Here is a 25,803-nt window from a genome sequence, read left to right on the forward strand (position 1 = left end):
CCCAAAAAGTAAAGTCTGTCACTGTTTCCACTGTTTCCCCATCTATTTGCCATGAAGTGATGGGACCAGATGCCATGATCTTAGTTTTCTGAATGTTGAGCTTTAAGACAACTTTTTGACTCCCCTCTTTCACTTTCATCAAGAGGCTCTTTAGTTCTTCTTCACTTTCTGCCATAGTGTGGTGTCATCTACATATCTGAGGTTATTGATATTTCTCCCGGCAATCTTGATTCCAGCTTGTGTTTCATCCAGCCCAGCATTTCTCATGATGTACTCTGCATATAAGTTAAATAAGCAGGGTGACAATATACAGCCTTGACATACTCCTTTTCCTATTTGGAACCAGTCTGTTGTTCCATGTCCACTTCTAACTGTTGCTTCCTGACCTGGATACAGATTTCTCAGGAGGCAGGTCAGGTGGTCTGGTGTTCCCCTCTCTTGAAGGATTTTCCACAGTTAGTTGTGATCCACACAGTCAAAGGCTTTTGTGTAGTCAATAAAGCAGAAATAGATGTTTTTCTGGAATTCTCTTGCTTTTTCGATGATCCAGTGGATGTTGGCAATTTGACCTCTGGTTCCTCTGCCTTTGCTAAATCCAGCTTGAACATCTGGAAGTTCACAGTTCACGTACTGTTGAAGCTTGGCTTGGAGAATTTTGAGCATTACTTTACTAGTGTGTGAGATGAGTACAATTGTGCGGTAGTTTGAGCATTCTTTGGCATTGCCTTTCTTTGGGATTGGAGTGAAAACTGATCTTTTCCAGTCCTGTGGCCACTGCTGAGTTTTCCAAATTTGCTGGCATATGGAGTGCAGCACTTTCACAGCATCATCTTTTACGTTTTGAAATAGCTCAACTGGAATTCCATCACCTGCATTAACTTTGCTCGTAGTGGTGCCTCCTAAGCCCCACTTGACTTCGCATTCCAGGATGTCTGGCTCTAGGTTAGTGATCATGCCATCATGATTATCTGTGTCATGAAGATCTTTTCTGTATAGTTCTTCTGTGTATTCTTGCCACCTCTTCTTAATATCTTCTACTTCTGTTAGGTCCATGCCATTTCTGTCCTTTATTGTGCCCATTTTTACATGAAATGTTCCCTTGGTATCTCTAATTTTCTTGAACTAGATCTCTAGTCTTTCCCATTCTATTGTTTTCCTCTATTTTCTTTGCATTGATCACTGAGGAAGGCTTTCTTATCTCTCCTTGCTATTCTTCGGAACTCTGCATTCAAATGGGTACATCTTTCCTTATCTGCTTTGCCTTTCGCTTCTCTTCTTTCATAGCTATTTGAAAAAAAATCTCTCTAATGACTGACAATAGAAGACTGCTGAATTCTCTTAATTTTCATTCAATCTCTTGACCTAACATTATATTGATTGAAAATACAACTTCCTCACACAGATATGTTGTTGGAAAAGGAAGGAATATATTATGGCCTCTTCAAGTAATTGTGAATATTCTTCTTTGATACTACACTAAAACTCAACAAGCGATAATTTTTTACAATTAATTGTAGTTTGGAATCTGAACTCCATCACATTAAAGTCATTGGTCCATCTTAAAATGACAACTCACTTCAGTATTCTTGCCTGGAAAATCCCATGGGCAGAGGAGCCTGGCAGGCTGCTGTCCATGGGATCACAAAGAGCTGGACACAACTGAGCAACTAAATCACGCATCTTGAATGGATCTTTTTGCCCATGCATGATTTTTACATATATTGGCCATTTGGAAAATATGGGTTCAGCTAATCAAGCACATCTTCTTCTGAATGTTGACCTATTTCATTAGATGATATTTTAAAATAATATTCATGTATATATTCACTACTAATATCATCCAAGTAAGTTCTGAAGTATTGGGAAGCTGTCTAGCTCCAGAGGCAGATATGTGTTTTTTAGGTCCCCAATTTTCTCTTGAAAACTTGAATTTTATCCTTGGCAACAAATACTATCAATTGTTTTCCTTGAAGTTGCAGGATGATTTTAACTGACTTTAAAGGCAGTATCAGCCAAATACTGAAATGTGAATAACCATAGTGGGTCAGTCTTTTTTCAGGTAAGAATGGTGCTCGGTGGGTAAAGGTCAGCTCATGCCGGGTGCACCAGCGCGCTTCCATAAGAGTACCATGAGACCTGTGTATACAGTCCTCGCTGCATACCTGCGGCTTCTGCAACCACAGATTCCACCTCTCAGGTTAAAAATATTAGAAAAAATTAAAATTCAAGAATGTTCTAAGAAAGCAAAACTTGACTTTGCTGTGTACCAGACCACTATTTACACAGTTTTTACATTGTATTGGGTATTATAAGTAAACTAGAGGTGATTTAAAGTATACAGGAGAATGTGCGTGAGTTTATGCAAATACTATGCCATTTTACATAAGGAACTTGAGCATCCTCAGATTTTGGTATCCAAGAGGGGTGGTGGAACCATTCACCTAAGGATACCCGCAGATGACCGCACTCCCGTCCTGTCACACAGAATAGGAAAAAGACATGCCTCAAGGGTTGAGATTTAATAAAACATAAACTGAAGTTTATGTCCCCAAGAACATTCTTAAGTCACACTCACTTTTTTCTTTTACTGTGAGTGTGTAGTGGTGAAGAACACAACGGTATCATTTGGGGATTCTGTCTCAGTGCAGGCTAAGGAAGCAGTAACTTTACCCATCATTCTATTATGTATCAGTGCAAATGTTACGACAGTGAAAAGGCAGTAATATTTTATGAATATGAAGATAGGTTTGCCCCTGTGGACCTCCTGAAAGGGTCCTGGAGACCCCCAGGAGTCCAGAGACAACACTTTGGGGTGTTGCTCTAGGATATACCTGTGAAAGGAATCACTATGAAAGGAATCACTGCCTACCCTGTGTCAGTCACAGGGTAGACAGATGGTCAGCCTTACCAGGTGATGCCAAGTGAGGCTGTATCCATTTACACTGCCACCAGGAAGTTATTCTTGCTCCACAGCCTCATTGACACTTGAAGTTGTCAAACTTTAATTTTTGTCAAACTGTTAAATGGAGCATCTTTTCATGCGTTTTGGACCTTCTTGTTTTCTCTTCTATAAAATGCCCTAATTTTTCTTCAGTTTTCTATTACTGATTTGTCTTTTTTCTTAAGGATTTTTAAGAGTTTTGTGTGAGTATTTAAAATATGTACTAGTTATTTATCCCTTGTCAGTTAGAGGTACTGCAAATTTTCTTCCCCTGGTTGATTGCTTTGCCTTTCATTCTCATTATTGTGTCTTTTAATGAATAGGTGTTCTTAATTTTCTCCTTATAAGGAATTTACATTTTTGGATTATTTCTGGCTCCATATTTTGAAGCTATGCTATTCAGTTAAGTTCAGTTCAGTTGCTCAGTCGTGTCTGACTCTTTGTGACCCCATGAATCGCAGCACGTCAGGCCTCCCTGTCCATCACCAACTCCCAGAGTTTACTCAAACTCATGCCCATCGAGTCAGTGATGCCATCCAGCCATCTCATCCTCTGTCGTCCCCTTCTCCTCCTGCCCCCAATCCCTCCCAGCGTCAGGGTCTTTTCCAATGAGTCAACTCTTCACATGAGGTGGCCAAAGTATTGGAGTTTCAGCTTCAGCATCAGTCCTTCCAATGAACACCCAGGACTGATCTTGAGGATGAACTGGTTGGATCTCCTTGCAGTCCAAGGAACTCTCAAGAGTCTTCTCCAACACCACAGTTCAAAAGCATCAATTCTATAAAACACTGATGAAAGAAATCAAAGAGGACACAAACAGATGGAGAAACATACCATGTTCATGGATTGGAAGAATCAATATTGTCAAAACGGCTATTCTACCCAAAGCAATCTATAGATTCAATGCAATCCCTATCAAGCTACCAATGGTATTTTTCACAGAACTAGAACAAATAATTTCACAATTTGTATGGGAATACAAAAAACCTTGAATAGCCAAAGTAATCTTGAGAAAGAAGAATGGAACTGGAGGAATCAACCTGCCTGACTTCAGACTCTACTACAAAGCCACAGTCATCAAGACAGTATGGTACTGGCACAAAGACAGAAATATAGATCAATGGAACAGAATAGAAAGCCCAGAGATAAATCCACGAACCTATGGACAACTTATCTTTGACAAAGGAGGCAAGGATATACAATGGAAAAAAAGACAACCTCTTTAACAAGTGGTGCTGGGAAAACTGGTCAACCACTTGTAAAAGAATGAAACTAGAACACTTTCTAACACCATACACAAAAATAAACTCAAAATGGATTAAAGATCTAAATGTAAGACCAGAAACTATAAAACTCCTAGAGGAGAACATAGGCAAAACACTCTCCGACATAAATCACAGCAAGATCCTCAATGACCCACCTCCCAGAATATTGGAAATAAAAGTAAAACTAAACAAATGGGACCTAATGAAACTTAAAAGCTTTTGCACTACAAAGGAAACTATAAGTAAGGTGAAAAGACAGCCCTCAGATTGGGAGAAAATAATAGCAAATGAAGAAACAGACAAAGGATTAATCTCAAAAATATACAAGCAACTCCTGCAGCTCAATTCCAGAAAAATAAATGACCCAACCAAAAAATGGGCCAAAGAACTAAACAGACATTTCTCCAAAGAAGACATACAGATGGCTAACAAACACATGAAAAGATGCTCAACATCACTCACTATTAGAGAAATGCAAATCAAAACCACAGTGAGGTACCATTACACGCCAGTCAGGATGGCTGCTATCCAAAAGTCTACAAGCAATAAATGCTGGAGAGGGTGTGGAGAAAAGGGAACCCTCTTACACTGTTGGTGGGAATGCAAACTAGTACAGCCGCTATGGAAAACAGTGTGGAGATTTCTTAAAAAACTGGAAATAGAACTGCCATAAGACCCAGCAATCCCACTTCTGGGCATACACACTGAGGAAACCAGATCTGAAAGAGACACGCGCACCCCAATGTTCATCGCAGCACTGCTTATAATAGCCAGGACATGGAAGCAACCTAGATGCCCATCAGCAGATGAATGGATAAGGAAGCTGTGGTACATATACACCATGGACTATTACTCAGCCGTTAAAAAGAATTCATTTGAATCAGTTCTAATGAGATGGATGAAACTGGAGCCCATTATACAGAGTGAAGTAAGCCAGAAAGATAAAGAACATTACAGCATACTAACACATATATATGGAATTTAGAAAGATGGTAACGATAACCCTATATGCAAAACAGAAAAAGAGACACAGAAGTACAGAACAGACTTTTGAACACTGTGGGAGAAGATGAGGGTGGGATGTTTCGAAAGAACAGCATGTATATTATCTATGGTGAAACAGATCACCAGCCCAGGTGGGATGCATGAGACAAGTGCTTGGGCCTGGTGCACAGGGAAGACCCAGAGGAATTGGGTGGAGAGGGAGGTGGGAGAGGGGATCGGGATGGGGAATACGTGTAAATCTATGGCAGATTCATATCAATGTATGACAAAACCCACTGAAATGTTGTGAAGTAATTAGCCTCCAACTAATAAAAAAAAATTGCAAAAAAATAAATAAATAAACTAAACTGACAGATATGAAAAAAAAATAATAAAAAAAAATAAAAAGCAAAGACATATTTGCCAACAACAACAAAAAAAAAGCATCAATTCTTCAGTGTTCAGCTTTCTTTCTTTTTATTTTTTTTAGCTTTCTTTATAGTGCAACTCTCACATCCATACATGACCACTGGAAAAACCATAGCCTTGACAAGACGGACCTTTGTTGGCAAAGTAATATCTCTGCTTTTTAATATTCTGTCTAGGCTGGTCATAACTTTCCTTCCAAGGAGTAAGCGTCTTTTAATTTCATGGCTGCAATCACCTTCTGCAGTGATTTTGGAGCCCCCAAAAATAAAATCTGACACTGTTTCCACAGTTTCCCCATCTATTTCCCATGAAGTGATGGGACCAGATGCCATGATCTTAGTTTTCTGAATGTTGAGCTTTAAGCCAACTTTTTCACTCTCCTCTTTCACTTTCATCAAGAGGCTTTTTAGTTCCTCTTCACTTTCTGCCATAAGGGTGGTATCATCTGCATATCTGAGGTTATTGATATTTCTCCCGGAAATCTTGATTCCAGCTTGTGCTTCTTCCAGCCCAGCGTTTCTCATGATGTACTCTGCATATAAGTTAAATAAGCAGGGTGATAACATACAGCCTTGACATACTCCTTTTCCTATTTGGAACCAGTCTGTTGTTCCATGTCCAGTTCTTAACTGTTGCTTCCTGACCTGCATATAGATTTCTCAAGAGGCAGATCAGGTGGCCTGTATTCCCATCTCTTTCAGAATTTTCCACATTTTATTGTGATCCACACAGTCCAAGGCTTTTGTGTAGTCAATAAAGCAGAAATAGATGTTTTTCTGGAACTCTCTTGCTTTTTCGATGATCCAGCGGATGTTGGCAATTTGATCTCTAGTTCCTCTGCCTTTTCTAAAACCAGTTTGAACATCTGGAAGTTCATGGTTCATGTATTGCTGAAGCCTGGCTTGGAGAATTTTGAGTATTACTTTACTTAGGTGCAGACAAATTTAAACTCATGCTATATTCTCAATAAGTCAAAAATTTTATCTTTATGCAGTTACCCATGAAACTCTTCTAATGCTTCTTGCCTTAGAGTCTTTTTTTGCCTTAAAGTCTATTTTGTCTAATATTAAGATAGATATGTGATATTTATCATGCATGTTTTTCTATTTTTATTTATATCCCTGTGTTTGGGATGCAGCTCTTGAAAATAGTAGGTGTTTGGATTTTTTTTTAATTAGTGACTAAACAAATCCATATAGAGTAATTTCTGATGTGTATGGATTTGTTTTTACTGTCTTCTGTTGTGCCTTGCCTTCTTTACTTATTCTTTTTTCTTTCTTTGCTTCTTTTGGATTCTCTGAAATTGTGATACATTTATACAGTGGATTTATAAAATTATGTTTCCATTTTTTAAATTATGTTTCTAAAAGCTATTTGATAGCACATGAGAAGGTTCATGTGGGAAAATATGGAAATATATATACTTATAGATAGAAACATACCTACATACATACATAAGATTAATCCTCATTATTTGCCATCCTTATATCCTGTAGTCATCATGAACACTGAAGTGGCAAATACTGAGTCCTTACTCCTAAGGAAAATATAAGATTAGTTTCCTTGCGAGCCTCTCATCACAGCCTTTTCATCAACCAGTCAATGTATAACCTTTATTTGTGTCTCTGTTTAATGAGACGTTATATTGTTGACTCAGTAACACTGAATTCATGGCCAACAGTACTACAACGCACGTCTGAATGAAGCTCAACAAACACATTTTTTTTCCTTAGCGCACATGTCAGCCTTCGTGTGCTCAGGGACACAAGACCGAGAGCACGGCAGCGCTCTGCTTGAGGGTTCCACCTCTGTGCTTGGGGCCACTTTGACCAGTGAAATCACCAAGAGATATCACAAAAATGCAAAAACTGACACTAAATAGACTAGAAAAAGGACTCTTGTTTACAGTACAGAAGCTGAAACCAGAAGTCAGGGCATCAGCCCAGCCTCAGCCGGGAGCGCTCAGGTGCACTGGGTGACGGAGGCCTTCCGCTCCGCGCATGTCCACAAGGGACCAAGAAGTGACGTGAGGATGAGTTTGGAGGTTACAAATGAAGTGAAAGTTTAGGAAGCAAACACGAAATGTATGCGTAATGAGAGTTAATTGTATGTAGGGGTATATGATATATACATACATTAAGTTACATCTTTAGGTGTATAGAAAATATAACTAGAAGGATATGTCAAATCATTAATATTTGTGGATGGTTTTGAGGTTTCGACATTTCTGAGATCATCTATAATGATGATGGCTGACTTTTTAAAAGTTATTCGTGTTCAAAAAGTTATTGACAAAAAATCTGAGCATGGCTCTTGTGTCTTTCCTAGCCTTGTTTCAGTGACAAGACTAACAACCTGGAAGCTTACGTGAAATGGTTCAACAGACTGTGTTACCTCGTGGCTACTGAGATCTGCATGGTGCGTAGGAAGCCAGCCCCTGAGCTGGCATGGCCAACGCTGGCCGGGGCTTGAGAGGAGCCCACCGGGGGGGAACCAGAAGGCCATGATGAGCCCATCTGTCTCCTAGCCCAGAGCCAGGATGGGCACCCTCTGGGACACCAGGTGTTACCTGGCTTGCCTGTAGAGACATTTTCCCCCTGGGTAGAGCCTGACATGAAGCCACCTGCCAGTCACAGAGGGAGTCAGAGAGATTCTTGCTGAGGGAGAGGGGAGTAGGCTATCCGCTTCTCCCACCTGTGCCTGGGGTGGCCTGGCCTGCAGCTGAATTCTCTTTGGCTCACTCGGGACTTAGAGGTAGAAATAATCCAGCTTTAAGAAGTGGGAGCGATCTCTTTGAAGTCCAGGTCCCTGGCATCTCCCAGAAAGCGGGGAGACTCGGCAGCACCGAGCCGGACGTGCTCGCCCCTGGATCTCAGCCCCGCAGAGCCAGACGCTGCCGAGCCTCCCCCTCCTCACGGCGGCAGGACCATCTCCCGAATCCATCCCTTCACTGTGAGGCGAAGCCCAGGGCCCCTGTCTCAGGGACAGTTTGGAGGTAGCACATGTGCTGGGGTGCGCTCTCTGGAAGCAGACAGAGCTTGAGGGGTAAGGGGTTTGTTTATGAGGCCAACGCAGGCAATCGAGAAAGTGGGAGAGGCTCCAGCGGCTCCCGTCACAACGCCCGCAGCACCCACCCCAGTGGTCGACCCTGCTCGTCCACCTTGCTTGGTCATCATCGCCATCGCTGTGGGGGCCGCCCTCCAAAGCACAGCAGGACCTCAGGCGGGCAGCTCTCTGAAGGGTCAGGTGTCCCAGCTCCACCAGTAACACAACACTCGTCTCAGCGGCAGTAAAGACCACGGCCGCACGTCTGGGAGGCAGGCGATCTCCTTGGAGAGGACAGTGTGGGGTTCGTGAGCCCTGCCTCTTTTGACATCGCATCACTGGCCTGGGAGCAAAGAGAGATGGGGCTTTACCTGAGCAAAACCTGGACTGAGTCACCAGAGCCGGCAGCACTCGGCCCGGAGAAGAACACGGGTCTGCTTCTGAGCGGTCAGAGGCCAGAGTCTCACTCACTCAGCTGGAATTGGGGGTGAAGTCACACAGTCCGTTGACAGAAAGCAGTGGTGGGGCTGCTAGGGGACAGGGCCTCGGGTCACTGTGTGGCCCCCACACCCCATGCAGAGTGAAGGCTGTTTGGTGCTGGGAAGAGAGGTGAGGTGGCTCTGCTTCCTGCATCGCAGGGAAGAGATGCTGGAACTGAGCCTGAAGGAGGGGGACATGAGGGGCCCGCATGCTCCACATGTTGCAGGCGGCTCGTGTGTCCCCACAGGAGGCCCACCACCCCCCACTTGACCCTCTGTGCAATGGACTCTGTGCTGCCTCCCCCTGGGGCGTGGTGAGACCCTGAGTCCTCAGGCTGCAGATCGCCCTGGTCCCAAGCGTCTCAGCTGGAAAAGTTAATGAGGGGCAAGATGCGTAAGCAGGTCAGCGTGGGGTGGGGGCCCCTCGTCACTGAGGCTCCGGTGCCCTGTCCCCAGCCGGCCAAGAAGAAACAGCGGGCCCAGGTGATCGAGTTCTTCATCGACGTGGCCCGGGAATGCTTCAACATCGGCAACTTCAACTCCTTGATGGCCATCATCTGTGAGTGGGCCGGCCAGGCCCGGGGCCCCCAGGGCAAGTGCTCCCAGAGAGGGCGGAGCGGGCGCAGCCAGGCGGTGGGGCACAAGCCAGGATGTGCCTCTGAGCAGGAGGCGGGTGCAGGCTGGGCCGCAACTCCCCCACCCCACCCCACAGGCCCTGGGGAGGTGCCCCTTTAGAGGCGAGCCCCGCCCTTTCAATGTGCTCGGTGAGAGCTTGACGGTGTGTACCCAGATTCAGGGTGAGTGGGGACCCAGAGCAGGCTCCTGATCACAGTATAAGGCCTGTACTGTGGGCACGGGGACAGGGGCTTGCACATACAGAAGCCAGGCAGACCTGGACACAGTCCGTTAGCGCCCGCCCACCCCCCATCTGGCAGGCTGAGGCTCCCCCAAATGTCAGCCCTGATCAGGGTACAGCCTGAGAGGATTAGGGGATCAGCCAGCTGGGGGCTTCCCAGAGGAGCTGTGTAGCAATAAAACTAGGCAGCCCAGAAGAGCCCTGCCATCCCGGCCCTGCCCCAGCTCAGCCATCCCTCTTCCAGCGGGCATGAACATGAGCCCAGTCTCCAGGCTGAAGAAGACTTGGGCCAAAGTGAAGACAGCCAAGTTTTTCATCCTCGAGGTAAGCAAGGCTGCGGGACTGCTGGGTGCTGCCAGCATCCCCAGGACACAGTTGCCCAAATGCCTCCCTGTCTCCTTCCAGCACCAGATGGACCCAACGGGCAACTTCTGCAACTACAGAGCAGCCCTGCGAGGGGCAGCCCACCGCTCCCTGACTGCCCACAGCAGCCAGGAGAAGGCAGGTCACAGGCTTGCTCCGCCCTCAGAGCTGCTCCCGTTCCAGGCCCCCTGGGCTCAGGAGGGCTGTGCCAGAGATCCTAGGTGGGGCTGGAAGGCCACTTGGTCCAATCCCTGCCCTTCTACCACCCCTGTAATAGAGAGTCATGCCACCTTGCTCGAATGTCTCCAGTAGAGGGAACTCACCGTTTCCCCAAACAGATCAACACACTCCCCAGCAGCTCCAGCTGGTAGCTAGATGGATGGATGGGTCAATGGAAGAATGGATGGAAGAAGAATAAATAGATGGGTGGAAGGGTGAGAGGAGGGGAGGGAGGAGAGATGGAAGAAAGAATGGAAGGCCAGAGGTTGGAAGGGAGGAAAGAGGGAGGAAATGCAGGCGGAGAGGAAGGGAGGAAGTTCCCCACAGCCCTCAGTTCCCCAGGCCGGAACTTTGAGGCCAGAAGTTCACTCTGCTTTCTTCCTGCCTGTGGCTGGCTCCTTCTGCCCCTCCCGCCCCCCCCACCCCCGCCCCATCTCTGTCATGAAGCCCCTCCACACAGGTCTCTCTGGGTGACCTCCGTGTTGAGCTGGGTTCTGATGGAACTGCTCAGGTCCAGAAAACAAGGGCACAGGTTTGCAGTCGTGAGGACACACAGTAGTGGTGAAAAATTCTCCCGCCTGGGAAATGCTGCCAACCCTGAGGACTGCTCCAACGGCCCTGCCTCCGCGAAGCCTGCACCAGGCATCCAAGGGGCCACCTCTGTCCCCAGAGCCCCACTGCCCTTAATCCCCACCCTCTATCCATCTCAGCAGGGCTCCCCATTCCAACTCCATTTAGCCATCACACCCCGGAACTGGACTAGGCACTCTGCTCCACAGGGAGGGGCTGGAGACGGATGGAGACCACCCCTCTCTGGGCCCACTGAGGAAGGGGGTAGGACAGGGATCTGGAGCAGAGCCTCCTGGTCCTGTCCTGCGTCCACTGCTTACCGCTCTATGAGCTTCTATGAGCTTCTGTACCTCAGTTAGTAAAGAATCCACCTGCAATGCAGGAGGCCCAGGTTCAATTCCTGGGTCAGGAAGATCCCCTGGAGAAGGGATTGGCTACCCACTCCAGTATTCTTGCCTGGAGAATCCCATGGACAGAGAAGCCTAGGAGGCTACAGCCTAGTCCATGGGGTCACAAGAGTCAGATACGACTGAGCAACTAAACCACCACCATGAGTTACTTACCCTGAGTCTCAGCTTCCTCATCTGTGAGCTGGGGTAATAAAAGCCCTCCTTCACAGGACAGTGATGAGGATGAAATGTGATCCCATCTGTACACAGCTTAGCACACGAAGTGCTCAGGCCCACCCCTGACGCCCCAGTGACCAGGGTGGAAGTGGAGACAGCAAGGGTCTAAACATGGCTTGGGGAATGGTAAAGACATCCCTCATTGTGTAGGTTGTCTCCCACCATACTGGTATCAGGAATGAATATTTGTGACGTGCTCTCACTGTCTCCAAGCCCTGACAGAGAGAAGACATGAGCAAATGGTTGCCGAATTGACATAAATCCAGGGTAACCAGTTCATCTTGGTTTGCCTGGGGCTGCCCCAGGTTTAGCACCACAAGTTCTGCCTTCTGGGAAACTCCTGTTGTTGACAAACCCTAATGAGCCTGGCTCTGCTCCTGGCTTAGTGGTCACTAGCTAGATGACCTTGTGCCAGGCCCTGACACTCTATGGGCCTCAGTTTCCCCCTCTGCCCTGCCCAGCTGAGCCATCCATGCTTCTGTGGTGTGCCGAGTGGTCAGTGCTCAGGCTCTCACCTCAAAGCCCTTGTCAGCTCAGATGGGGAATGATCTAGGCATTCCCTGAGCCAGAAGTGTCAGGACTTGAGGGATGGGCTGCAGGACTGGCCATATGTGCCCAGCTCTGGAGCCTGAGGGCAGAGCAGATGTGATATTTCCTGGGCTGGCAAAACACAGCACACAAACTGGGTAGTTTATAACAACAGAAATGTCCTATCTCACAGTGCCAGAGGCCAGAGGCCAAAGTCAAGGTTGGCAGGGCCACGATCTCTCCGGAGGCTCTATGGAAAGGTTCTTCTTTGCCTCTCCTGGTGTCCGATGGCCACAGGCATTCCTGGGCTTGTGACTGCATCACTCCTACCTGTCTGTTTTCACATGACTATGTGAAACAGATAGTATATGTCCAAATTTACCTCTTTTTATAAAAATACCTGCCCACCTAATCCAGTGTGACCTCATCTCCACTTGATTCCATCCATAGCAAGACTGTATCTCCAAATAAATTCCCATTTGTAAGCACTGGGGTTTAGGACATGAACATGCCTTTTTTGAGGGGCATGATTCAATACACACATAAGGTAGACCCAACTGACCCCCCAACGGTAGTCTGAGTGGTCAGCAGTTGGTCTCCTTTCTTTTTGCTAAGAACTGAGTCACTTCAGTCGTGTCTGACTCCGTGTGACCCTGTGGACTGTAGCCCACCAGGCTGCTCTGTCCGTGGGATTCTCCAGGCAAGAATACTGGAGTGGGTTGCCATGCCCTCTCCAGGGCATCTTCCCAACCCAGGGACTGAACCTGCATCTTTTACATTTCCTGCTTTAGCAGGCAGATTCTTTACCACTAGCACCACCTGGGGTCAACCAGGTGCAGAATAAGGAGGGAGAATCAAGACATCCAACAGTGAAACAGAGACCTGGCCCTTCTCAGACTGAGTGCAGAAGCCCGTCCCTTCAGGAGCCAGAATAGGGATGTTTCCTGGCCTTGCCCTGATATGGCAGGATTAGATCTTTAGCTTCAAGAAAGACATGGAGTAGCACATTGTTAACTATATTTGTAAAGGAGGCCACAGAATTTCACAACAGACGATTCACATTCCATTTTTTTAATTCATAAAAGCAAAACTTTAAAAAAAAATTGTTCTATTTCCATCTATTGATTCTTGTTTTCATATTTATTTTATATTTAGCAGTGTGCTCAGCACACACCATTCCTCCTGGGGCACGTGAGTGGGGAGGCCTGTCTGTGGACCCGTGATCTGTAGGGGGGAGCTCCCCCTGGCTTCTCCCGACAGACGATGGGAGAAACGTTCAAAGGCCACTGAAACTCTGCATCTTTCCCTCGGCCCCAACATGAGTGGGGAATGGCATTGTATACAGTAGAAGCTCAATCAGCACTGGGGTCCGATGGGGCCTGGGAGAAAATAGTCTGGCTCCAGTTTCTGCCTCCCTTCTTTGTGGTTTCCACAATGCCCGCCCCCCGCCCCCCCCATATAGACTAAGTAGTCTGTAACCCGTGGAGCTCTGAGACTGGGCCGCCTTGCCCAGGAAGTCTCTCCTGCCCTTTGCATGGGGGTATCTTAGGGCCCTGGGGCAAGGGGCTGCCGACACGGCTGCCTCTCTCCTGTGCAGCCGCTGTGGGGAGGCCAGCTGAGGGCTGACCTGCACCCTCTCCCTTCCAGATCGTCATCCCCTTCTTCAGCCTGCTCATCAAGGATATCTACTTCCTAAATGAGGGCTGTGCCAACCGCCTCCCCAACGGACATGTCAACTTTGAGGTAGGGTCCAGGGCCTCGGAGGGCCTGCCACCAAGTTAGGCAGACTGATAAGAGCTCCCAGAGCAGAAGTTCTGGCCCCGAGTGGTTGGATTAAGGTAGGAGTCTGAGGCGGAGTGCAGCAGTTTGCAGCCAGCATCAGGGCGGGACTGTTGGGGACTCTCCGCATCTTCCACAGGAAGAGATTGAGGCTCATGAACACGTGGATCCCCACTCTGTAGGGGCCTTGTGCCCAGCACAGGTGAAGTAGCGTAATTTTCAGCCCTTGAGAAGCACCAGGTTGGTGAGAGAGAGAGCCGTGCAGACCCACGGTGACCCCTGACGAGGTGCTGTGACAGGAGCTGCAGAGGGAGCACAGTTCAAGGTCAGGAGAGGCCTTCCAAAGCAGGGGCCCTCAGCAGCAGGAGGAAGTGACCAGGCAACGTGGAAAGACGGAAATGAAGACTCCCTCGCCCTCTGCAGATAACTCACCACCGGCAGCTCAAGTGTTCTTCCCTCCTCCAGGAAGCCCCCACTGACCTCACAGGCAGAGGAAGGCCATTTACGTAGTGGGCTGTTAGTCCATCAGTCCCAGGCCCTTTAGAAGCAAGGCCAGGCTGATCCACTCCGTGTCTTGACCCAACACACAGACTCACCCAGCACATGTATCTTAAAGTGGCCTGTGGGCTGGCATGGAAGGGGAGCCCCAAGGGCACAGGCTCGTGATAGCAGGCGGTCACTGAGTCAGACCAAGTGTTGCATGAGCAGTCATTCCCATCCACAGGGAAGCAGGGGCTTTTCTCCTGCAAGAGGGCCAGCCCTGCCCTGGCACAGCCCCACTCATTCTCCCAGTGGCAGCAGTTCTGGGCGGGCCCCTCACTCTGTCCAGGTCTCAATCTCGGCTTCCACCACGACCACACAGAGGGCCTGAGAGGAGTGGACTTGCAGCAAGGCTGGCCAAGGGTTCTGCCACTACCTCCTACTGACAGGGCCCACAGTGAATGCCTGGACTCTCTCACCTGGAGCTGCCTCTGCTGTGGGCCTCACCTGGACACCCCAGCAGGTCTCACGTGCTACCCACAGGCCTGATGACCCCTGAGGGCTGGGCATAGCTGGACGAAGCCCAGTTCAGCAGGTGGCCTGGGTGCCGCATCCCAGGGTCACAGTCCAGGCTGCAGGCAACAAGGAAGAGGCTGGGCTTGGGAGAGACCACTGGGGCTAAGGGGGCCAGGGAGTTCACAGTGCACACCCTGTCTTTTGCCTTTCTTGAATTGGTCCTTATAACCATGGCCTAGGAGGAAGGGTGTCTGGTTGGACAAGAAGGCAAGGTACTTACGTGGCCGCAGATCCCTGGGCGTCAGCAGTGGGGGCTGGAGGCAGGACACCAAGGCTGATCAGAGGAAGCCACAGAGTGGGGTTCTCACCCAGTCACAACTTTGTGTTTAAAAAGCCTTCTTTAAGTTAGCAGTTTTTAAATTTTTAAATAAATGTATCTAAATTTTACTCAAAATTCTACTTAAATGAGTTAAATTTTATTTAAATACATTTATTTAAATCCATTTACATCTCAGACTTGCTGTAAGTAGGGATATATCACTTGCCATAAGCTGAGATAACCACAGATATAGGCAGAATGAAACTAAAGTAGTAGTCACCTCTAACTTAATGCACTGCCTGCTGATGGCCATAACCCAAGACAAGAGAGGGGGATGAGCCTTAGGTATTGGGTGTGGCAAGTTCTTCACAGAGCGTAAAGAGATATGACCAGCATCCAGCTTTCCTGATGAGTGACTGTCGTTTTCTGCCCCTTGACCCACTCTGCCTGCCCTAGAAGCAGGCCTCACTGGGAGTGATGAGAGAGGATGAGCCACGGCCGGCCCCCGCTGTGGGTGACCTCCAGGCAGTAAGGGTACCTGCATTTTATGTCTCCATGTCCTTGGCAGAAATTCCTGGAGCTGGCCAAGCAAGTAGGAGAGTTCATCACCTGGAAACAAGTGGAGTGTCCCTTCGAGCAAGACCTCAGCATCACCCACTACCTGCACACTGCCCCCATCTTCAGCGAGGACGGTAAGGCAGCCCGTGGCCTCCCTCACCCTCAGCCATGAAACTCACGGGTGGTCTCTTAGTCACATCACTGTCCAGGGCCCTTGCTGTGAGCAGGGATGCACCACACCCAAGTGTGCTGGTTCTGGGGGGAAGCAGAGAAGACTGCATCCCCCAACCGGATAATTGCTGCCCCCAGAGCAGAGGGCAAGGCCTGCGGAGACGCAGGTTGTGCCCCAAGGACAGGCTGCTCCCTGGGCACCGTTTGGATGCTGTTGGACGTTGTAAATCTGAGCGATGTTTGACCCCAATTCCCTCATCAGGAAAGTGGGCACAATGATAAAAACAGCCCTCCCAGGGCTCATGTGGGGATGGTAAAGCACGAGGCTGACTGTGGGTCTTTTCACAGCTGGTGTTTGTGTGTGTATGTATGTGTGCAATATGAGCACCTGTGTACATGTGTGTGCATGTGTAATACACACCGCCATGAAATGAGGCACTGTTGATGTCTGTCCCCTTAAATAGGTTAGCATTTCCATCTGATCATTTGTCAGATACAACAGACTTGCTTATGAATTTACTGAATATACTCCCAGAGCTGCCTCCTCCGGAAAGAGAAAGTAATGGAGAAGCAAATAGTCATCTGGGGCTGAGTTGATAACCAGTGTGGCCCCATGGTTAGCTGCTTTCTAGATGCAGGATGTCATGAGACCACCCTGGGAGGACCCTGCTTAGCACACAGGAGGCCTGATTCTCATCATGACAGGCATTCTACATATGGACCCACACCCATGCTCAGGAAAACATCATCTGCCAAAAAATAAAAAATTAAGGGAAAGAATTTTTTAGTGACTTGCTTCTGAATTAATATTTTCAATTTGGCCATTTTACTTTTTGTATTTTGAAATTAGTAAATTTGCGGGGGGCTCTCACCCATATCTGGAGTCTCCCCTACCGCACATAATGATAAGCTCATCAGCCTGGGTGCTCCCACCCTAGAAGTGGTGTTACCTATTGGCACCTATTGCATCTATAAAGTTGGGTAATGAGAGAAACTACTTCCTAGGGCCATGGTGAGAATTAACTGACGTGGCACCAGCAAAGGCCACAAGGACTACTTTCAATCAATACTAGTTGTATTCATTTCTTATTGATGTTGTGACAGATCACCACAAATTTGGTGGCTCAGAACAACACAGATTTATCCTCTTATGACTACAGAAGTTAGCAAGTCTGAAATCAGTTCTACTGTGCTGAAATCGAGGTGTTGGCAGAATTGGTTATTTCTGGAGGCGTTGGAGGGAAATCCATTTCCTGGCGTTTTGCAACTTCTAGTGGCTGCCTGCCTGAATTCCTCAGTTTGTGGCCCCTTCTTCCATATTCTTCTTATACCAGCCTCTGCTTCCACCATCATATTGCCTTCTGAAGTCAAGCCTCCCTCTTTCCCTCTTGTAAGGACATTTGTGATTGCAATTAGGACCCACCCAGATAATCCAGGATAGGTAATCTCCTCATCTCAAGATCCTTAACTAAATCATATTTGTGAAGTCCCTTTTGACCATATTCAGGGGATTAAGACCTGTATCTCTGGGGCCATTATTCAACCTACTACACTAATTATTATGATGATTATTGTCATTAGTTAGTGGAATGTGGGCAATAAAATGTGTCAGAGGCACATTAGGAGAGAGGTGGAGAGAGTCTAGGGGCAGGAAGAGGAGAGGTTTGGGAGGTGCATTTCATTCACTCTTTCAGTCAACAATATTTCCGGAGTCTGCTAACTGCCAGTCAGACAGACTGCCATGAACATACAAGTAAAATCCTGGCCCTTCTGGAATGCCCTTAGAGGGAAGCACCTTCCATTTTGACCCTCCTTTCTTCCTATCCTTCCCTCCACCCTCCCCACCCCCACCCCCAACACACACACACACACACACACACACACACACACACAAAATAAGGCTGAGAAAATCAAGAAAAGGAACATAAGATGTATTAGCCCCCAGTTAGGATGGTCAAAGCCTCTGACAAAAGCCTGGCCCTGCCCTCAGTCCCATCAGACCTCTCCTGACAGGGCATGCTGGCAATCCAGTCAGCCCCAGGCTCCCTGAAACAAGAGAAAATAGAGAAAATCTCAGCAGAGACATAGAAGATATACAGAAGAGTCAAATGGAAATTTTTAGAACTGAAAAATGCAACAACTGAAGTAAGAAAACTGAACAGATGGGTTCAATAGCATAATGGAGAGGACAGAGGAAGGAGTCAGTGAGCTGAGAGACAGAGCAACAGAAACTATAGTCTCAGCAACAGAGAAAACAGACCGCACCAAGGCCGGGGCCAGTGGGGCTGTGACAGGAGACCCAGCACTCATGGCATCAGAGTCTGGGAAGGAAAGGACAGACTGGGCGTGGCTGGGAAGCACTCAAAGACAGGAAAGGCAAGAAATGCCCCTGTGTAGAAAAGATGTAAACCTATAGATTCAAGAAGCTGAGTGAACCCCAAACAGGATGAACCAAGAGAACCCATACCAAGACATGTCGTAATCAAACATCTGGAAGATAAAGAAAAAGAAACAATCTTGAAAGTACTGAGAGGGAAATGACAATACCTATAGGAGAAAAACAATTCAAATGACATCATGTTCATCATCAGATAACATTTTTCAAGTGCTGAGAGAAAACAACTATCAACCCATAATTTTATATCCAGTGAAAATATCCTTTAGGAACTTACTGTAGATAAAGTCAAAATGGAATCCTAGAAACTGTTCAAGGAACCCATAAGAAAAGAAGAAAAAACACAGAACAGAAAGAAAACAATACATGAGTAAATAAATAAACAGGCAGACTTAAGCTCTAATATATCAATACTTATATTAACATAAGTGATCCAAATACAGAGACTGGCAGACTAAATTAAAAATGTGACCCAACTATACGCTGTCTACATGAAACTCATTTCCAAATATAATGATATAGACAGGTTAAAAAGTAAAATGATGGGGAAACATTAATCAAAAGAAAGCAGAAATGGCAGTATTACTGTAAGATAAATTACTTCAGAGCAAAGAAAATTTCCAGAGACAGAGAGGAACATTCAGTTCAGTGCAGTCATTCAGTCGTGTCTGATTCTTTGCAACCCCATGAACCACAGCATGCCAAGCCTCCCTCTCCATCACCAACTCCCAGAGTCCACCCAAACCCATGTCCATCGAGTCAGTGATGGCATCCAACCATCTCATCCTCTGTCATCCTCTTCTCCTCCTGCCCTCAATCTTTCCCAGCATCAGGGGCTTTTCAAATGAGTCAGATCTTCACATCAGGTGGCCAAAGTATTGGAGTTTCAGCTTCAGCATCAGTCCTTCCAATGAAAAGCCAGGACTGATCTCCTTTAGGATGGACTGGTTGGATCTCCTTGCAGTCCAAGGAACTCTCAAGAGTCTTCTCCAACACCACAGTTCAAAAGCATCAATTCTTCAGTGCTCAGCTTTCTACACAGTCCAAATCTCACATCTATACATGACCACTGGAAAAACCATAGCCTTAACTAGATGGACCTTTGTTGGCAAAGTAATATCTCTGCTTTTTAATATTCTGTCTAGGTTGGTCATAACTTTCCTTCCAAGGAGTAAGCATCTTTTAATTTCATGGCTGCAATCACCATCTGCAGTGATTTTGGAGCCCAAAAAATAAAGTCAGCCACTGTTTCCACTGTTTCCCCATCTGTTTGCCATGAAGTGATGGTACCAGATGCCATGATCTTAGTTTTCTGAATGTTGAGCTTTAAGCCAACTTTTTCACTCTCCTCTTTCACTTTCATCAAGAGGCTCTTTAGTTCTTCTTCATTTTCTGCCATAAGCCTGGTGTCATCTGCATATCTGAGGTTATTGATATTTCTCTCAGCAATCTTGATTCCAGCTTGTGCTTCATCCAGCCCAGCGTTTCTCATGATGTACTCTGCATATAAGTTAAATAAGCAGGGTGACAATATACAGCTTCGACATACTCCTTTTCCTATTTGGAACATGATGTAATAATAAAATGGTCAGTCCCCCAAGAAGATGTGGCAATCCTAAATGTGTATCCACTAAGAAACAGAATTGCAATGTTTATGAAGCAAAACTCAATAGAACTGAAAGGAGAAATAAATAGATCCACAATTATTAATGTAATTGGTGACTTCAACACCCTCTCTTAACAAGTGATATAACAACTAGGGAGGAAATCAGCAAAGACAAAGCAGGACTCACCAATACCATCAAAGAGGATCCAAAAGACATTTATAAGCTATTCCATATAACTACAGGAGAATACACATTTTTTTCAATTGCCTGTAGAACTTATACCAAGATAAAACATATCCTGAGCTACATAAGACAAAGTGCAACAAATTTAAATAACTGAAATCATATGGTATATATTATCTGATCACAATAGAATCAAACTAGAAAGCAATAACAGAAGACAACAGGAAAATCTTCAAATTCTTAGAATATAAACAGCATACTTCTAAATAATCCATGAGTTAAGAAGTCTCAGGGAAATAAAAAATAATTGAACTAAATGGAAATGCTATCAAAATTTATGGGACATAGCTAAAGAAGGGCTGAGAGAATTTTACAGCATGGAATGCATACATTAGAAAAAATGAAACACCTTGAATCAATCATCTCAGTTCCCACTCAAAGAACCTAGAAAAAGAGGAGCAAAATAAACCAAAAGTCAGCAGAAGGAAAGAAATAAGAGCACAAGAGAGCAGAAATCAATGAAATGGAAAACAGAACCATTTAAAAAAATTAAAGAGCTTGTTCTTTGAAAAGCATAATAAAATTTCCATCCTCTAGCAAACAACATCTTGACAAAGAAAAATGAGAGAAAGACAGAAATTACTAATATTGGGAATGAAACAGAGTATCACTACAGACTCTGCCAACATCAAAAGACTCATAAGAAAATACTATGTACAACTATATGCATGTAAATTTGACAATTTAGATGAAATGGACCAATTTCTCAAGAAACACAAACTTCCACAACTCAACATAAATAGATAATTTGAATAGCCCTATAGAGAAGGAAATGACAACCCACTCCAGTATTCTTGCCTGGAGAATCCCGTGGACAGAGGAGCCTGACAGGCTACAGTCCATGGAATCTCAAGAGTCGGACACAACTTAGCGACTAAACCACCATACCACTGCCATAGTTATTAAGAAAACTGAATTTTACATTTAAAAGCACTCCAAAATGAAATATCTGAGCCCATATGGTTATACTAGAGAATTCTAACAAACATTTAAAGAAATAACACCGACTCTGTACCATCTCCTTCAGAAAAAGGATAAAGAGGAGGGAACTTTCCAGTTTGCCTTATGAAGCTAATATTATGATATCAAAATCAGACAAAGACAGTACAGATAATACAGACTGATGTCCCTCATGAATACAGATGCAAAAAATCCTTCAGAAAATACTAGCAAATATAATTCAGCAATATATAAAAATAATTATATATCATGACTTATTTCAGAGATTCAAGGCTATTCAATATTTAAATAGATAACAGAGAACCCAGAAAGAGACCCACACGAATATTCCAAGTGATTTTTGACAAAAGTGCAAAAGCAATTCAGTGAAGGAAAGATAGTCTTCGCAACAAATGATTCTAGTGTATCTGGACAGCCATAGGGCAAAAAATGAACTTCAACCTAAGCCTCACATTTCATGTAGAAATTAACTCAAAATGGATCACAGGCTTGAATGTAAAACTATAAAACTTTTTGGAAAAAAAAAAAAAAAGAGAAGCAAGAGAAAATCTTCAGAATGTAGAACCAGACAAAGAGTTTCTTATAATATTAAATATGCAACTACTATATTACTCAGCAATTATTCTCTTGGGCATGTATTTATTCCAGAGAAATGAATGTTTACATGTTTTCACAAAAACTCATACACCAATGTTTACAGAAGCTTAATTTGTTACAGCCAAACACTGGAAACAACCCAGATGGCCTTCAGTGGGTGAATGGTTAAACAAAGTATGGTATGGAATACTATTCAGCTACAAAAAGGAATGAACCACACTGATACACACTACAGCATGGATGAATCTCCAGAGAATTACAGAGTGAAAAGAGCCAATCCCAAAAGGTTACATACTGTGTGATTCCATTTATATAACATTCTTGAAAAGACAAAATAAAGATACAGGGAACAGATTAGTGGTGGTCAGGGATTAAGGAAGGAGTGGGACTGGAAGGGAGCTGGGTGTGGCTGTAAACGGCAGCATGAGGGATCCCTGTGGTGAGAGGATGTTCTGTACCTTGACTATGTTGACACCAATATCCTGGTGATAATCTCGTCCTATAGTTTGCCAATTGGTTACTGTTGGGAGAGACTGGGTAAAAGGTGCATGGATCTCCCTGTATTATCTCTTACAATTGCATGTGAATCTGCAGTTACATCCCAATAACAATTTAATTCAAAAACAAAAAGCAGGTGAGACTGTTGAGTGTAGAATAGGTTATTGTCATCAGTCAGAAATGCATAATATCACTTCATTTTCTGCTTAGGTCTTTATTTGGCTTCTTATGAAAGTGAGAGCCCAGAGAACCAAACAGAAAAAGAGAGATGGAAATCTCTAAGGTGAGTCTATGTGCCAAGACAAGGTTGGGGGGTGGGGGTGGGGGCAGGGTAGAGGGAGGGATAGGGTGCTTGGGGCCAAGTCAGAGCTGAGGGACTTCATCCATACCTGGTTGTCAGCCTCCTGGGAGGCCCTCCGTGGGGGTGGGGGCAGGTCAGACCAGGGTCTTAGTGGTTAGACAGGAACTCAAGCATTGGGGTATGGAGAAGAGGCGAGGACCGTGACCCCCCAGAGCTGGAGGCTGCCTTGTGGGCAGCTGAGATGTGTGACCCAGGGCCTGGATCCCCAGTCCATACTCGTGCTAGAAAGTTAGACACGCACCATCTCTTCTTGTTCAGGCTGTTAATACAGCTGAGCAAGGTCAGAAATGAGGGGCAGTGGTGGGCTCTGAGGACTGAGCCGCGAAGATGGCACATGCCCCTCTCGGGGAGGGGCCTCGGGGGTGTATAACCACAGGCCAGGCCAGCAGGTTCTCACCACCCTCAGCATGTTTAAATCTGCAGGTCTTCTATTCTGGGGAAGACATGAGAGGCACTGAGCTGGAGAAGGAGGAGGAGGGAGAGGAAGAGAGGAAGCCAGCTGTCTTCAGCCCTGCCTGCCCCAGCCAGCCCAGTGGGAGGCAGAGGCATTGATGCGTCACTGCTTTGCAAACTGTGATCCTGTGGCCTGCCACCTGCCACAATGACCACACGGCCCAGGCGAACTTTCTCCACCTTTTGTGAAACCTCAGCTCTGGAAGGGCCCACAGCCTCCAAACATATGAGGGGCACATGCCTCAGGGGCCCTGCCTTCAGAACAGTGGTGGTCACATTGCTGGTCAGTCTGTCTGTCCTCGGCAATGAGCCAAGAGGTTGGGCGGCTGTGATCTCACCCTCGCCATGGAGGTAGACACCTACCTGTCTCCAGGTGACCTGGGAGCCTTCATATCTCCAGCAGACGTCATGGTGGCATGAGAGGGGCCACAGCCCACTTGTGGCCCCTGCCATTTTACGAATGGACCCAATCCTGCCCAGTGAGATGGGCTGGTTTCTGTAGCCCTGTGTATACGCTTTCGGCATCCTGCGGGGATCAGGACAGCTTCCTGGTGAGAGCTATGATGCCGGGCAGCAGGACAAATTTGAGTCACACACTTGACCACGTGTACAGTACATTGTAAATTTTAGAGCTGGTATAAATACATTGGTATACCCTGTGTATTCACATCCACTTCACATCTGTCACTGGTGACCTTCTGCCAGGATGCAGGGCAATGTCCCAGTTCAGGCCCAGGAACACAGTGACCACAGGTCAGGAGGGGGACTTGGGGGCCAGTTCCACACCAGAGACCCCATATCCTGCTGAAATTTGCTGGTGCACAGTAGGTATTTGGTGAGCTCCAGTGAGCAGATCCTGACAACCACATGTGAGGCCAGATGCCTCGCTTGTCTGGGTGAATAGTGATGGAGTCGGAAGGACGCACAACCCGCAGGAGGCCCTCCCGGCGGGCTCTCACTGTGCCCTTCACACACTGAGCCACATTTCTGGGCCCGGAGCAAATGGGTCATGGAGCTGCTGAGCCCCCACCTGGCATGGGACCAGGTCGTCCAGTCAAGAAGTCAGGGAGTGTGATGTGCACCCCCATTCCCAGTTGGCCTGAGTGCAGAGGATTGTGTTGAAGATGCAGTGATGCATCCTGGCCAGCCCCTGACCACATCAGGCCTCTCAGAGTCCAGACCCAGCTCAGCTGGGACCAGCCTCAGCTGTCCTGGCAGTGTGGCCTTTGGTCCCACCTGGGGGACAGGCAGAGACAGAACAACCAACACCCCAGATGCCTCCCCAACTCGAGGCATTCTGCCTGATGAACCCAGGACCTCAGCAAGGATTCTGCAGCCTGACAGAGGTGTGGGAGTGTGCCTGTTCTGCTTGAATGGAATCTGCTGTACTCCAGAACAGCCTACCCCTTTCCATCTGAGACCCCAGAGAGGCTGAGGAGTACAGTGGGTAGCAAAGATGATCCGGTTTTCAGTCAAGCCCAGGCTCCCTGCCTGCCTCACACCACATCTCAGCTCTCCACAGGGGTGGGGATGGGGTTCTGAGAGTCCCGGGAGCTAACTAGAAGCACTTCCTGACCCCCTCAGGTCTGCCCAGCACACTCCCTTGGTGTCTGGCATCCCCTGGGGCTGCACTAGACCAGACTCCTGAAGATGTCAGCAGGGCCCGTGTGTGCCCCAGTCACACCGAGCACGGCCTGTCAGAGGTCGGGACAGGTGCGCAGAGTGGGTTAGTGGCCTGGAGACGCGATGGTAGGCCCAGGGCTGAGGCCTGGGGAGCTCCGGGAGGCCTCCCCAGGTTGTCTCCTTCCCTCCTCCCCAGCCACAGGGAGGCAGGACATGCTGGATGGGGCCCCCAGTTCACCCCCCAGGCCCAGGCCTTGCCAGCCACCTGGCTCCAGCTCCCTATTCTTGAGCAGCTCAGCTCAGGAGCCTGTGAGGAAACCCCAGAATACTGAGCTTCAGGAAGCAGCAGGTGAGGTCAAGGAGCTGGGGGCAGCTGACCACAGTGTGTCCTCTGCCTCATGCCATCCTTCACCTGGGCCCAGGATTCCAGCTCTCTCTCCAAGGCCAGACCCCAAATTTCTCCCCTCAGAGTCCTCTCATCTCCTACCAGAGGACTGCAGCAGCCTCCTCCAGGCTGTGGGGAGCATTAACAAAGGATGTTGGAGGGATTGGGATGGGGAACACGTGTAAATCCATGGCTGATTCATGTCAATGTATGGCAAAAACCACTACTACAATATTGTAAAGTAATTAGCCTCCAACTAATAAAAATAAATGGAAAAAAAAAAGAAAGGATGCTGGAGAAGTAGTACAGGCCTGTAGCTGGAACTCTGGAGGTTAGATGTGAGGCAGGTCAAGAATGTCACTGCTGATAAAGGCCTGAGGCTGTTCCCTGTTCCCTAGTTCTGTGGCCTCGCAGTGGGTATTCCCACTGCCCGGCATGCTGTAGCTCAGTTCGTGATCTAGTAAGAGCTGCAACCTCAGACACTGCGGTCCCCCTTCCGGGGAGGGCCCCTGACTTGCAGCACGCACATCCACAGCTGCCCCCTCCAGCCTGC

The 25,803-nt window shown here is 46.9% G+C and overlaps 1 protein-coding gene across 4 annotated transcripts in view; it reads left to right on the forward strand.

Moving 5' to 3' along the window:
• RASGEF1C (RasGEF domain family member 1C) overlaps positions 1 to 25,468 on the forward strand; it is a 113,044-nt gene extending 87,576 nt beyond the window's left edge. Inside the window, exons 8-16 of one of the 4 annotated variants that reach the window (XR_009694010.1) lie at positions 7,948 to 8,037; positions 9,600 to 9,702; positions 10,244 to 10,323; positions 10,405 to 10,500; positions 13,953 to 14,048; positions 15,968 to 16,091; positions 22,052 to 22,216; positions 22,639 to 22,711; positions 23,213 to 25,468. Coding sequence is in view for 3 of the 4 variants with exons in the window: in XM_061149623.1 (XP_061005606.1) it covers positions 7,948 to 8,037; positions 9,600 to 9,702; positions 10,244 to 10,323; positions 10,405 to 10,500; positions 13,953 to 14,048; positions 15,968 to 16,091; positions 22,639 to 22,711; positions 23,213 to 23,237 (687 nt within the window). In the remaining variant the exon portion in view is untranslated. Of the gene's footprint in view, positions 1 to 7,947; positions 8,038 to 9,599; positions 9,703 to 10,243; positions 10,324 to 10,404; positions 10,584 to 13,952; positions 14,049 to 15,967; positions 16,092 to 22,051; positions 22,217 to 22,638; positions 22,712 to 23,212 lie in introns of those variants that run through there. The other 3 variants (XM_061149623.1, XM_061149624.1, XM_061149625.1) reach the window with 3 other exon arrangements.
• Positions 25,469 to 25,803: the final 335 nt, after the last annotated feature.

Source organism: Dama dama, chromosome 9 (genome assembly GCF_033118175.1).
Source record: "Dama dama isolate Ldn47 chromosome 9, ASM3311817v1, whole genome shotgun sequence".
NCBI classification, from domain to species: Eukaryota; Metazoa; Chordata; class Mammalia; order Artiodactyla; family Cervidae; genus Dama; species Dama dama.